At 41.0% G+C, this 12,603-nt stretch overlaps 1 protein-coding gene across 2 annotated transcripts; it reads left to right on the plus strand.

Moving 5' to 3' along the window:
* Positions 1-439: 439 nt before the first annotated feature.
* On the plus strand, positions 440-2,507 carry fam43a (family with sequence similarity 43 member A). Of its 2 annotated transcripts, none has more exons than XM_067596792.1 (2): positions 440-537; positions 646-2,507. In XM_067596792.1, the coding sequence occupies exon 2, from the start codon at positions 675-677 to the stop codon at positions 1,713-1,715; it is 1,041 nt and encodes a 346-aa protein (XP_067452893.1). In that variant the 5' UTR covers positions 440-537; positions 646-674; the 3' UTR covers positions 1,716-2,507. The 2 variants fall into 2 exon arrangements, with proteins under 2 accessions (XP_067452893.1, XP_067452894.1); XM_067596793.1 differs by having other exon boundaries at positions 449-537; positions 649-2,507.
* Positions 2,508-12,603: the final 10,096 nt, after the last annotated feature.

The following is a 12,603-nucleotide window of genomic DNA, read 5'->3' on the forward strand; positions in this document are numbered from 1 at the left end:
CAGCAGTGACTTTATAATGAAAATTTCATATCTTATCATTATATCATTGATAAGATATGATAACCTGGTTATAATATCCCAGCAGAAAGTAACTGCTTGTGTAGTAAGATTTTAAAATGATTTCTGTATGTAAAATATAAAATGTAATAACATTCCAGTCATCTTTTGTAAGAAACTGTATGATGTTATTAAATGTTACTGTGTAATTGTTGCATTAAACTAATAATTCAGTGTTTGTGTCTGTACTTTAATTTATTTCCAAATAATTAATCTTACATATGTTCAAAATGATGCTGCAGTCATTTGAAAACAAGCAAGCAAACGTGAGAGTTTTGTATTAATGAACGCAGTCAACCCAAATGTATACGACTATTTTCATTTGGTTCAGTCCCCCCTACAGTCACACTGAAATGGTTTTTCCCAGTATATAAACCTCGAGGTTCGTTCCCCCTTCAGTAGACTGTAATCTGTACCACAAAGATTCAGGCTGTGGGACACCACAATGGACAAGAGCACTCCAGAGGATGCACAGATGAAGTACGGTGTCTTTGCGTTCAGTTCTCATAGAGTAGCTCATAAATGACCTGACAGTAAACACTTGTAGAATTTAGTAGTAATAAAAAGTTTTTTTTCTTTCTCTCTCAGTAGACTTTGTTCCTGTTGACAGCGATAAAATGCTGCCTTGGAAGAAGAATAAGTTTGACCTGATAGAGGAAGATAAGCAGTCCAAGCAGAAGGGCTATGCGGTGAGTCTCAACTATTCTGCGCTCACCTCCTTCGCGAAGTCCTGCCCCGAGAGCGCACTCAACAGGGTGGGCAGCATGTTCAAGTCAAAGAGGAAAAAGGTGAAGATCACCAGCGAGGACCCTACATACACGGTGCTTTACCTGGGGAATGCCACCACCATCCAGTCCAAAGGTGACGGCTGCACGGACGTGGCGGTGAGCAAGATCTGGGGAAAGAGCGAAATGGGCAAGAACGGCACCAAGATGAGGCTGACGGTCAGCTCGCAGGGGATCCGGATGGTGCATGTGGACGATAAGGCCAGGCGGCCGGGACACTTGTACTTGCTGCACCGGATAACTTACTGCGTCGCGGACCCGAGGCTACCCAAGATTTTCGCTTGGATTTACAGGCACGAGATGAAGCACAAGGCCGTGATGCTGCGCTGCCACGCAGTGCTGGTGTCCAAGCCGGAGAAGGCAAAGGCCATGGCACTGCTGCTGTACCAGACCTCAGCAACAGCCCTGGCTGAGTTCAAAAGACTAAAACGGAGGGACGATGCCAGACACCAACAGCAACAGCTAATAGGGGAACAAACCATCCCGTTGGTTCCCCTCAGGAAGCTCCTGAACGGACAGTGTTACTACAAACCCCCGGTGGAGCGCAGCCGGAGCGCGCCCAAGCTGGGCTCCATCACGGAGGACTTGGTCGGGGAGGAGGAGGAGGAGAAAGCGATGCACTTCGAATGTGAGGACATTCTGGACACGGACGATGATTGTGTTACTAATGGTAAACAGGAGTTGACTCAGATTATTAATGACTTGGGGGAGATGAGCATAGGAAACGATGTGCAGACACTGAAAGCTGACCTCAGAGTCACCAGACTTCTCTCTGGAGAGAGCACGGGGAGTGAATCCTCCATAGAGAGCAACCAGGAGCCCCCTCTGCTCACTAATGGGTTTGAAGAGGTGAAGGTGCAGGAAATTGCCTGAATAATTAGGCATTTCTGTGCTCCTCTGACTCATTGTTTTGTTGAGCTATGATGTCTCCACAAAAAAACATTTCCTCTTTCGTCAACCTTGTGCTGGAGTGTTTTTCTAATTTGTGCCTCCATGACTAATTTAAAGGATCCAGAAAAGATCCTCAGAGATTCTGGGACAATAACCAGCACAAGTTAGCTACAGAATTATATTTTAGGATTGTATACACCCATAAAAAATTGGAAAACAAGTGCATGCCCATTTGAGAGATGGCTGGTTGAACCGACAAAACCCCAGTGCGCCTTAGGACGCACAGCACTAATTCCATCTCTTTTATTTAAGAGGATTTGTTGTAGCCTCAAGCTTGTTTACCTACCTTTTTTTCTCTCGTGAAAATGGCATTTTTCTGTTGAAAAATGTCCATCATGATAAAAAAAAAAACACTCTGTTTTTAAAGCACGTCTCGTTTTTTTTTCATAAGTGGTTCAATGGGCCTAATCAGGCACCCTTTAATGTTCATGTCAGGGCGCTTTTGTGACAGCCTGTTCAATTATTTTATTTTTTGCACTGTTGTGGAATTCATTCAAGTATTATGTTGATTACCATGTACATAATGTCTGTTGGTATGTTGTCTGAAACATAAATGTCATATCTTTGCTGTGCAAAAGAAACAACACCTTTATGTATTAAGATGTAAAGTAAGATGTTTTAAGTATAAATATGTTATTTTTTAAAGAATAAAAAATGTGGTTTGTTATGTGAACCTCACAGGAACCTCATTATCAATAAAAAAAAAGGAAGTGATATGAATGTGTCATAGTTCATTATGTATGTGTATATTTGTGTTGGAAAACAAGTAGGCCATGTCTTCCTTCAGTATGAGCAGGGACTTACCTTTCTCAAATTGAGGTCAGATTTACACTACTGAGAAAAAAGTCACAGACAGAGACTACATTTTACAACTGTAGGCTATAAGCATTATCAGTGTTATCACTGTAGTATCTATGCTGCTTTTAAATATGCATTTCATTCAGTAGTCTTGGACGGATGCTTATGTCCTTTCACCAAATTGCTTCTAGGGAACAGGCTGTAGTTGAACTTATTTAGTTAGGGTACTGAAGGCTCATTCATTCTTGCTGGCCTCAGGGGAAGGAAGGCCACACAGGAGGACGTCACCACAAGCGCAAGCAGTTAGAACATCACATGGCTCTTAATGACAAGGAAGCAGAAGCGCCAGAGCTCCCTTAATAAGATACTGATGGCTTTTTATTTGCTATTACGTCTGTCCTCCTTTGATTGTAAGCTACAGAAAATATCTTAAGAGTTAAAAGAAGTACTGTAAATCTACAATGTATTAGTATGAGTCTGAAATCATATATTATAACCAGCAGGTATATGTTTGCCCCATTAATTAGTAGTGTTATGTGTCTAGTTTGACAAAATGAATTGGATATACTTCCTTTGTGCAGTTCAACTTATCGGAAATTATCAGTTCATAATTGAATTTGACCTTGATAAAAGATTAGATTAGTTCCTTCTTTTAAATGCCAGTACATTACGCTTAATATCTGATATATACTGCATCGGCAAGGAGACAGTCACAATCACTTCTCATTCCAGCACATGTGGCCTGTGGTCAGTGAGGGATGTGACTTGGCAACAGTGACACCACTTCTCACATTGCTCTAAATGCGGAAGACATGTCACTGTCACTGTCTCTGTCACTTCCTTTTCACAGACAGACACAGGCCTACACAAAACGCCACACAGTTCCAGTTGCCGTTCATTTGGCCCCAGACTGAAATAACAGTAACAACTCAAACACACAGATATTGATGCATTAAGCCATTAGCTCTGCGCGCCTGTCTGCCAGGGCTGTACCCTGGAGCCCTACAGCATGCAGAGATGCTCCTCCAGAGCCGGGCGTATTCTCACTAACACCACTAGAACCAATGCTGCACACATACAGGGCTGAATAAGACATGAGGAGGGAGAAAACAGGCTACCCAGAGGTGGATATGGGGATTCTTATCTGGACAGACTGTGTGTTCACCAGCTGACACGATCCCATCGGCCATGCTGAGGTATTCACTGAAAACAAAAACAAAAAAATCCCACCATGGATTCAGAGACAGAAGGTTAATGTATTTCAGCCGGTGGTTGGTCCTATGAAAGGCTTCACAGCGGCTCATTATGAATTGATGTGCTTTCAAGAGGCGTACAGACATGCTAAATTGAGATTGTTGCTATATTTGTGTCTTCCTACGGTATGTGGAAATTGTGCATGTGAGTTGAAATAGCAACAGAGCGCAAAAAAATCACACTTTTAGTTTCTCTTCCTCATGCAGTTTGATGGCCTGCCTACAACAGCTGCAGCCTCACAGAAGCCACTCTTACTTACTGTGAAGACAGTATGACATCATCAACATGTGCCCAGCTTAATGTAATTAGTGACACAGATAGCCAGTGCTCCTAACACACAAACATAAAGAGAGGAACAGGCCATTTGTCTGCTGTTCCAATTTTTAGTCGAATCTTTCTCCCTGACCTACATTCTCATGTGGCCTCTCTTGTGTCCCACCGCTGCAAAAGCAATCGTGTTCTCACAATCTCCCAGGCTTTCCTGGATATCAGACACATGTGCAGCCAGCCTATTCATACAATTAAAGGTTTGATGGTGTTTGTTGACAACAAGCGGTTGTAGAACACGTTTCAAGCTGCCAAGGAAGAGAGTGGAGTTCCTGATTGATAAGAGAGAATGAAAAGAGGCGTTTTGACATTCACACGTCGCGTTCGCATTTCCCTTGAACAAATGTTTGCTTAACCTACTGTAATCCATGTATGAGTCACAGGGAAAGAGGCTACACATTCAGTGTCAATCAAAGAAGTGGAGTATGTTGCAGTTGGTTTTTAATGCCTGCCCATCTTTATAACTAAATTGTTATTCAGGACAGAAGAAAGCAATTTTTTTCTGTGACAGATAATCATGCATTTAAAAAAAAAAAAGAAGTGTCTTTTCAGGGTTTCAAAAGTTTAAAGGTATCAAAACATACATTGTCTGAACTAACTTAAAAGAGCAATTTTATGGGCATTTTATACCTTTATTATCAAGTCAACAGTAGTGAAATGACAGGAAATGAGGCGAGAGAGAGATGGTGAGCTCCAGGCAACAAAGGCCCTCAGCTGGACTCAAAATAAGGATGTTGTGGCTCATAGTTGAAGCCTCAACTCTTAGAACATCCCAACATGTGAACTGAGATGATGACAAACCTGCTGTTTAAGGCTGCAACTAATGATTATTTTTTATAATCTGCCAATTATTCCTTCATTGAGCCTTTTGGCCCATACAATACATATAAACTGTGAAAATATTCCTAAGGTGATTGCCCAAGCTGATTTCTTGTCCAAACAACCATCAAAAACACCCCAAATATTACATTTACCATTATATATTACAAAGAAAAGCAGCAAATCATTGAAATAAATAGTTGTTGATTAATTATTTAGCTCTGCTGCTGTTGTGTATATAAAGTATAAAGCAACAATTTGCTTTATATTACTACCACAGGGTTCAATAAGTATTCTGGATACCTGCCACTTATTGTTTTCTGCAATGACACCTTGTCAACACATAAAAAACTCTATCAAAATTAATCACAATATAATTCACTGAGAGAATTGCTCTGATCAGAATCTTTAATATGCTCAGCCATAAAAAAGGAAACATTTTTGAATAAAAAAGAATGAACCTGGCGGTCAGAGCCTGGCTTGACACAGAAGTAGAAGAGCAGAAGTTCCTAATTATCTGTAAGTGGAACGGCACCGTGGGCCATTGCTGTACCAGATCATCGCCAGTGCCAGACATGCACACAGCTTCATTTTAAAATCACGCAACAAAATCTGTTCATCTGTAATGCATGAGGAGAGCTGGGAAAGCACCAGAGCTGTTAATGTGCCTGGATCTGATTACACCAGCAGCACTGGAGATGTCATAAGGGTTCAATCAGATCACAGAGGGACAGTGACCTTCTCTTTACTGTGGAAACATAAACCAATTTCTAAGAATAGTAGCAGAGAGCAACAAGTCCCAGCATGCCCTCGGATCATAATTATATGCTTTATGTAGACAGTACCTCACAAGTGGGGGCAGGTGTGGAGGAGCTGAATTTGATGCTACTATTAGTGTTGTGAAAGTGTGTAATTAACACACTCTTCAATTAAAAAAAACGAGTGTTGAGGGTTATTTTACACACAGCTTAGAATCAGGGGTGGAGCAGACCCTGCAGGCAAACTCGGGGTGAACTTTGTTGGCCTTTTTTTTATTTTGGAGAAGATGTGTTTCGATCCTGTGCTTCACAGGCAGACAGTGTCAGACAGTGTCAGTGTCAGGGTCCACCTATGACATTACCAGGGCGCTGTGAGTGTGCAAGACAGAGACTGAGACAGATAGACAGTGAGAGACAGAGAGAAATCCATTATGGTGCCAGCCTCAACTCTCATTAGTTTGAATCTGACAGCTGTCCTCCAGGATTTGTGTGTGCACGTCTATGCACGCAGATGCACTCTGACTTTTAGCACGACTTTTCATGCACACCTGTTTCAAAAAACATTTTGTGTGCTGCATCCTCTAAAGTGCTACTCTGGCTGAAGTGGAGAAAAGATAACTCAGCAGGCAAAGACAGACTTGCTGTAATTAATTATTGAGAATGTGCATCCATTAAAAGCACTGTGTCTGTGACACATCCACATAGACGCTAGTGATTTTATGCACCGGTGGCTGACAAATTGGGTTATGTAACTTAAAATGAACCACTTGGATGAAAAAATAACTTCATCGTGAAAACAAGAATAAGAGTTTACAGCATGGACTGTGTGGAAAGATGGTCATAGCGAGGTGTGACATTACTAATTGGTTTGCATTGGATCCGGTTTGAAGCCCAGAGTTGCTGCTTATGGTTGGTGTCCTCTGTTCTGTTTAGAGCCAAGACTTTCCAAATAAGGAGCGCGGGCTTGTTTCCTATCACACTTTGGAAACACTCCCTGCTACCTTGGACAGAAGCGAATGCTGGCTTACTGGGAACACTGAGCGGTGCACACTTGGGCTAACATCAGGTACTTTAGCTGAATTGTGCTAACAGGGCAGGTATCATAATCAAGTAACATTAAACTTACTGAAATATTGCAATAATAGTCCGACTCAGTGTGAGTCCCGGAGCCCAGGAGGGCAGCAGGTGAGTGAACTGGCGATCACAGCTGTCAATCAACACCCAGACATCAAAGCTACTATAAGTCTTCAAATCTTATTAACAGAGCAATAATTTCCAAAATGACCACCAGCACACTTATGAGAGGGCCTGAACTGAGTGTTTGCAACCATAATGAAAAAAATTGTTGACTTAATATTTCTAGAGAGAAGTTGACGCTTGGAGCCAGCATCTAGCAGCTATCGGTGGCATTGCACTTTAAGATATATTGGCTTCAGTCTCAAGTCATGACAGTTGCTTCTTGTCTACAGCATGCTAGCGTATTTGTGAAGCTGTATTACAGTGGTGCTTTGTGCTAAATGCTAACATCAGCATGTTTAGAAAGTATGTTTGCCATGTTCATTACTTAAGTTAGTGAAATATTTCAGTCTGGACCACCTCTAGCGTGGCTTAAAATCAGGAGATACCCTGAGCTAGGATCATAACCTGTCAGTTCACCACATACACAATTGCAGGTAGTTACAGAATATTTCATCACTGTGCACTCAGCCATCATTTAGCCTCAGACAAGAGTCCAGCCTACAATTTCCCCCGTGAATCATACATGCTGAGTGTCTCACACGACACTTCTCAGATGGTCTCCATACAGTCTGCTCGTGTAATGAGCCGTGTCTGTGTCTATGGAGCGAGCCCCATGAGGCTGTGAAACTCTAGATCTCGCAGTGTCCCATTCAGCCACCGCTGCTCTTGTTTTCCACTTGCTCCTACACAAAAGCTTTGCCCCCAGAGAACCATAGATTTCAGCAGGGTTATTTCGGGCTTTCCGTTCACAGGGAGGAAATGGAATAATAACAGAGGAGAGAGAGAAAATCATGGGGTGACCCTCAGACAGACAGGCTGTCTGAGGAGAATGCAGAATCCAAAATGAGATCCCATCATGAGGCTTTTTAGTGTTTTTAATGAGATATCCATCAGCAAGTTCTGTGTAGGAGGGAGTCCTGAGGCGCATTCATGCACCCATAATGCTTTTCTTTGCTTTTTTTGTTCAGCAGCAAGAGCAAAGTGAGAGTAGGTTTTGAGCAACTTTATTCACCAGATAGCATGGCCTACTTTTCAGACTTGTCCAAATGTGAGGAAACTATGATGAAATCCACATGTGTAATTTTCCTTTTTCAAATACAGAGAGGAAACAGATGCAAGTCCAACATGTTACTTCTCAAGCTCGTCCCATGGGATGCACATGTTTCTGTTTGTACCTGTGAGTGTTTGTAGGTGCTTTTATCTGCTGACAGGAAGGCTTGGAACACCAGTACTATATCTGAGGAGCGAAATACAAATATATCCCCAATGAGAAAACCGTAACCTAGAACTGTGAAGGATCACACTATAAAAATTCCTTAGTCACACATATCTACTTTGCACTTTATGAATGGCTGTTGTTTCAACACATGACATGCTCTAAAAGCTGCACTTTGTGCTGGGTGTGTTTGTGTTTTGAGCTACACATATATCAGTGAAAGTCTTCTGGGCTTGACCACAGTGACATATTTACAGAGACTCCAAGAGCTCAGAGGCATTGATTAGACTAACATAATCAAATCTGAATTTTCCACTGACCGCATGACCTGTACCAGACAGACCTTGTCACTGATAGACACGTCCTGACCACTGTATTTAGATCAATTCTATGGAGGGCATTGTGTACAGACATGCTGCCGCCTGGTATCGACAGACTGTTGCTGTGAGAAAGGATCAGGGTCTCTGCGTTCACTGAACGGGTATTTGATTCATTGCATTTTGCCAGCATGTCATCAGTTGACATGCATGGATAGGTGTCCTCTTGACAGCCCAGCTCAAAGCTAATCGATATATGGCCTGGCCGTTTGGGTGCAGTCACCTCTGAACTTGTGGAAAATGTAGTTTTCCCCCCCATTTACACATTGCACTTTTGTCTGTTGAAATCTTCAGAGTGGACAGGATGAGAAGATAATGGTGTCATAAAAGAAATGACATGATGCTATTTTACTGCTGCTACGCCTCATAAACAATATACTTTTACAGACTGTACACATGAAACAGAAGTAGTCAATGTTAGGTGAAAAAAACAAAATGTTAGGAGCTGATAAAGATGTCTTTGTTTCTAGTTTTAGCACAATTCCCACAAATTTCTTAGCCTGCAGTAGATCATGTAATCTTTCAGTGGAAACATGAAAGTCACAAAACTCAAAGTTTTAAAGTTTTCTCATGTCAAAAGTAATATTATTATTATATATATTATTATTATATTATTTACAGAAATATTAGGGGTTTTACCCTTAATTTGTGAGGAAAATATGAAGTGTACTAAGCAGGCTGTTTTAGGCTGTTTTTGACATCAAATTAGTATTGTTTATCACTTCAGGACAATACATTGTGTCAGGTAAGTTGTCAATACAGTATATATGAAATTTCACTCAGTTACGAGTTTATTAGGTACACCTAGCTAAAACTAATGCAGTCTAACACAACAGGTCTGCAATAAATCCTACATGTAACTTCATGAAGGTTTTAAAGAGGTTTTTGGCAGTTTTAGGGGCTGTAGTTTGTGCTGCTGTTGAATTATATTGCATTTATGATATGTTGTCCACCTCATTTATGTCAGTGAGGATAACTTCTCTACCTGCACATTATGCAGAATGCAATACTTTATAAAACGCATTATAGTTCTGGTACTGGATAAAATATCTTCTAGGTGTATAATTTCCTATTTATCAGACAAACATTTGCACGTCATGTTTCCTTAAGAGGGTTTGAGAGAAGATTTGCTTTTTTTCAGTCTATCAAGCACATTTGAGCTGCATACACACAGTCTTCAGAGCAGCTGGGAGCTGAATGCCTTGCTCACAGGCACTTTCCCAATGATTCCTGAGAAAGGAAAATGCTAACCTCGCCTTTTTCCCTGATTGTTTAACGTCACCAGCTCACATGGTTGAGGTTCTTGATACCCATGATTGACCTCTCCACCATGTTCCCTTGATCAGGAGGTCTGAGAACTGAACATCAGAAGAAACCGCATGAAGAGAGCAAAGCACCATTCAGCTCTGTGTATCTCCGCTTTAGGCAGACAGTCCAAAAGCATGTGTCTCCCTGCAAGGGGAATGTAAACAAAACAGGACCTTTTGTTCACTGAAATCCCAACAATGTTTATCTGTTGCCACTCTGTCTAAGAACCACTCCTTAGATTCACAATAAAATCAAAACAACAGAAGTTGCTGTAGGTACATGAATCTCAGCTGATAGTGTTTACACCACATTTTACTGTAGTCTAGTCTGTGATGTTGATTTTAAAGACTGATCATCATGTCAGTCATGTCACATCACAAAATATCAAGCCATAAAATCAATGAGAAAGAAGATATGTGACTCACAGGCTGCATGACTGACTGACAGGACAACAACTGACAGTGTGGTGGCAACTTAACTACATATATAAATATTTAAAACAGGAGAGCTGTCATTTCCATATCTAAACACTGATGAAAGGGCTTAAACAGAGATAGATAGAGTAAACCTTGTAAACAGTGAAGGCCTTCAACAGACCTGAGCGGACTGGTAGGGTGAAGGCTGCGTGCCAGCATGTTCCCTCCCTGCAGGGATTGTACTGTAGCTTACTTGACACAGATGTGGTTTGTGAAACTGTAAACAACCGCAGTCATGCTGCAAAACCAAACCACTGCTGAGGTACAAAAAATGGACGATGCAAGATAGAAACATTATAGTGGACTGCACCTGCTGAATATTTATGGTGACACCTGTGATGGGAACAGTTACTTTTGTCTTAGTTATAAACATAACAGAGCAGGAAAGTTTAGTGACGGAGAGAAATTTATTAAAGAGTGTGTCACTGTGATCAAGTTTTCAGCCGTTTCAGCTTGCACCTGCCCTAAGGCATGTAATACTTCCTCAAAAGACCAGTGAACTCTGATGCTAAATAACTATTTTAATCTTCAAACTATTATTTTGTTTGTTCTTCTATTGTTGGAAGAGGGCAAGGCTGCACAGCAAAATTAACAGTTAATTATCATAGTCTAGAGCTGACTGAACAAGAATTACTTCACACAGTGTCAGTGAGTTTATTCAAATTTTAACAACTCAGGTGAATGTGTTTTCAAAATTCTTAAAGTGTTACATCTATATTACTTTATCTATCTATCTATCTATCTATCTATCTATCTATCTATCTATCTATCTATCTATCTATCTATATATATATATATATAAAATGTTGACACTGCTGATGTGGTGTATATATATACATATAGAGGTAGAAAATCAAGTCACCAGCAGCTCTGTGCTGCACCACACCACACCACATCAGCGGTGTCAACATTTTCCCAACCATGTGTGGCTGGCTGTTTGGGATTTAGCCAGATGGCAGCTCATCTCTTCCAAGCTTCTTAAAGCCTCTTAAGACACAGGCCATGAGCTCCAGGAAACAACAGAGCAACCTTGCTGGACTTCCACCGCTAGACTGTAATCTCACTCCCCCTACCCCCCACCCCTACATTGCTGTATCCATGGAATTAGCATGTCACCAGGTCTCATGAGCCATCTAGGAAATGTTCAGCGCCCTTGGCTGTTGCTATGCCCACTTTGTTGCCTGGCTTACCTGAAAGTGGACGTTAAAGTGGCAGTGCATGAGAGAGATTTGAGATTTTGTGTTTGCAGCTTAACATTGATTTCAATTACTGCAGTTTGCATGTTTCTTCACTGAAGTTTGAGTTTAGTCTGGGTTGCTATCACAACTCATGCCAACCACAAACCTTTTCCTCATTTTATCTCCCTGCTGATCCTGCCAAGAACATAAAACACATCACTTCCTGTGCCAGGGGACTTTTCCTGTGAAAGAGCTACCTTATACTGTATGCTTAGACCAGCAAATTTTGATGAAATGGGTGGGGTTGTGTTATATCAACCAGTGGCAGAGAGCAGATTTGTCTTTATATGAACAGATCAGATTATGAGATTTATGTTGCAGAATTCGAAATGAAACCCAGCAGATATCATTGGGAATCTCTCTCCGACTGAGTTAGTTTATATCTATGTATACATTCAAAATTCCCTGAGTTGCCTTTAGTTTATCAGACTTGGGTTTTTATTTGGTGCCAAATATCAAATACTCACATGCTACAAAATGTACTACCAATTTACCACAGAATGTAGTGTATTGCATCTGAATTATGCCACACCCAAACATGTAATTTCGTCCTAACATACACACACACACACACACACACACGCAAACTGACTCAAGAAGACATAAAAGCAAACATGCATGCTGGTCAAGCACAGGATACAAGTGAATTCCAACACAGCACATAGCCCACAGAAAATGAGAGACAAATGCAATTCTGATATCACACACACACACACACACACACACACACACACACACACACACAAACTAAAACAAGATGTCACCTCTGTATCAAATATGAAATGCTAATAAGGCCAAGGTGGAAACATTGTTTTTCTCTGTTACAGGAATGAAGAAAACTCATTCTGGAGGCAATTTTTCACAGAAGAGACAACCTAAATCAAAACAACATTACTGAGCAGAAAGATGAGATTGTTCAAAAACAACCCCAGATTTCTTCAGAGCCTTAAAAGTGTGTGTATGTGTGCTTACACATACACAGAGTTATGCGCATTTGTGT

The sequence above is a fragment of the Thunnus thynnus genome, chromosome 8 (genome assembly GCF_963924715.1).
Source record: "Thunnus thynnus chromosome 8, fThuThy2.1, whole genome shotgun sequence".
In the NCBI taxonomy this organism is placed as follows: Eukaryota; Metazoa; Chordata; class Actinopteri; order Scombriformes; family Scombridae; genus Thunnus; species Thunnus thynnus.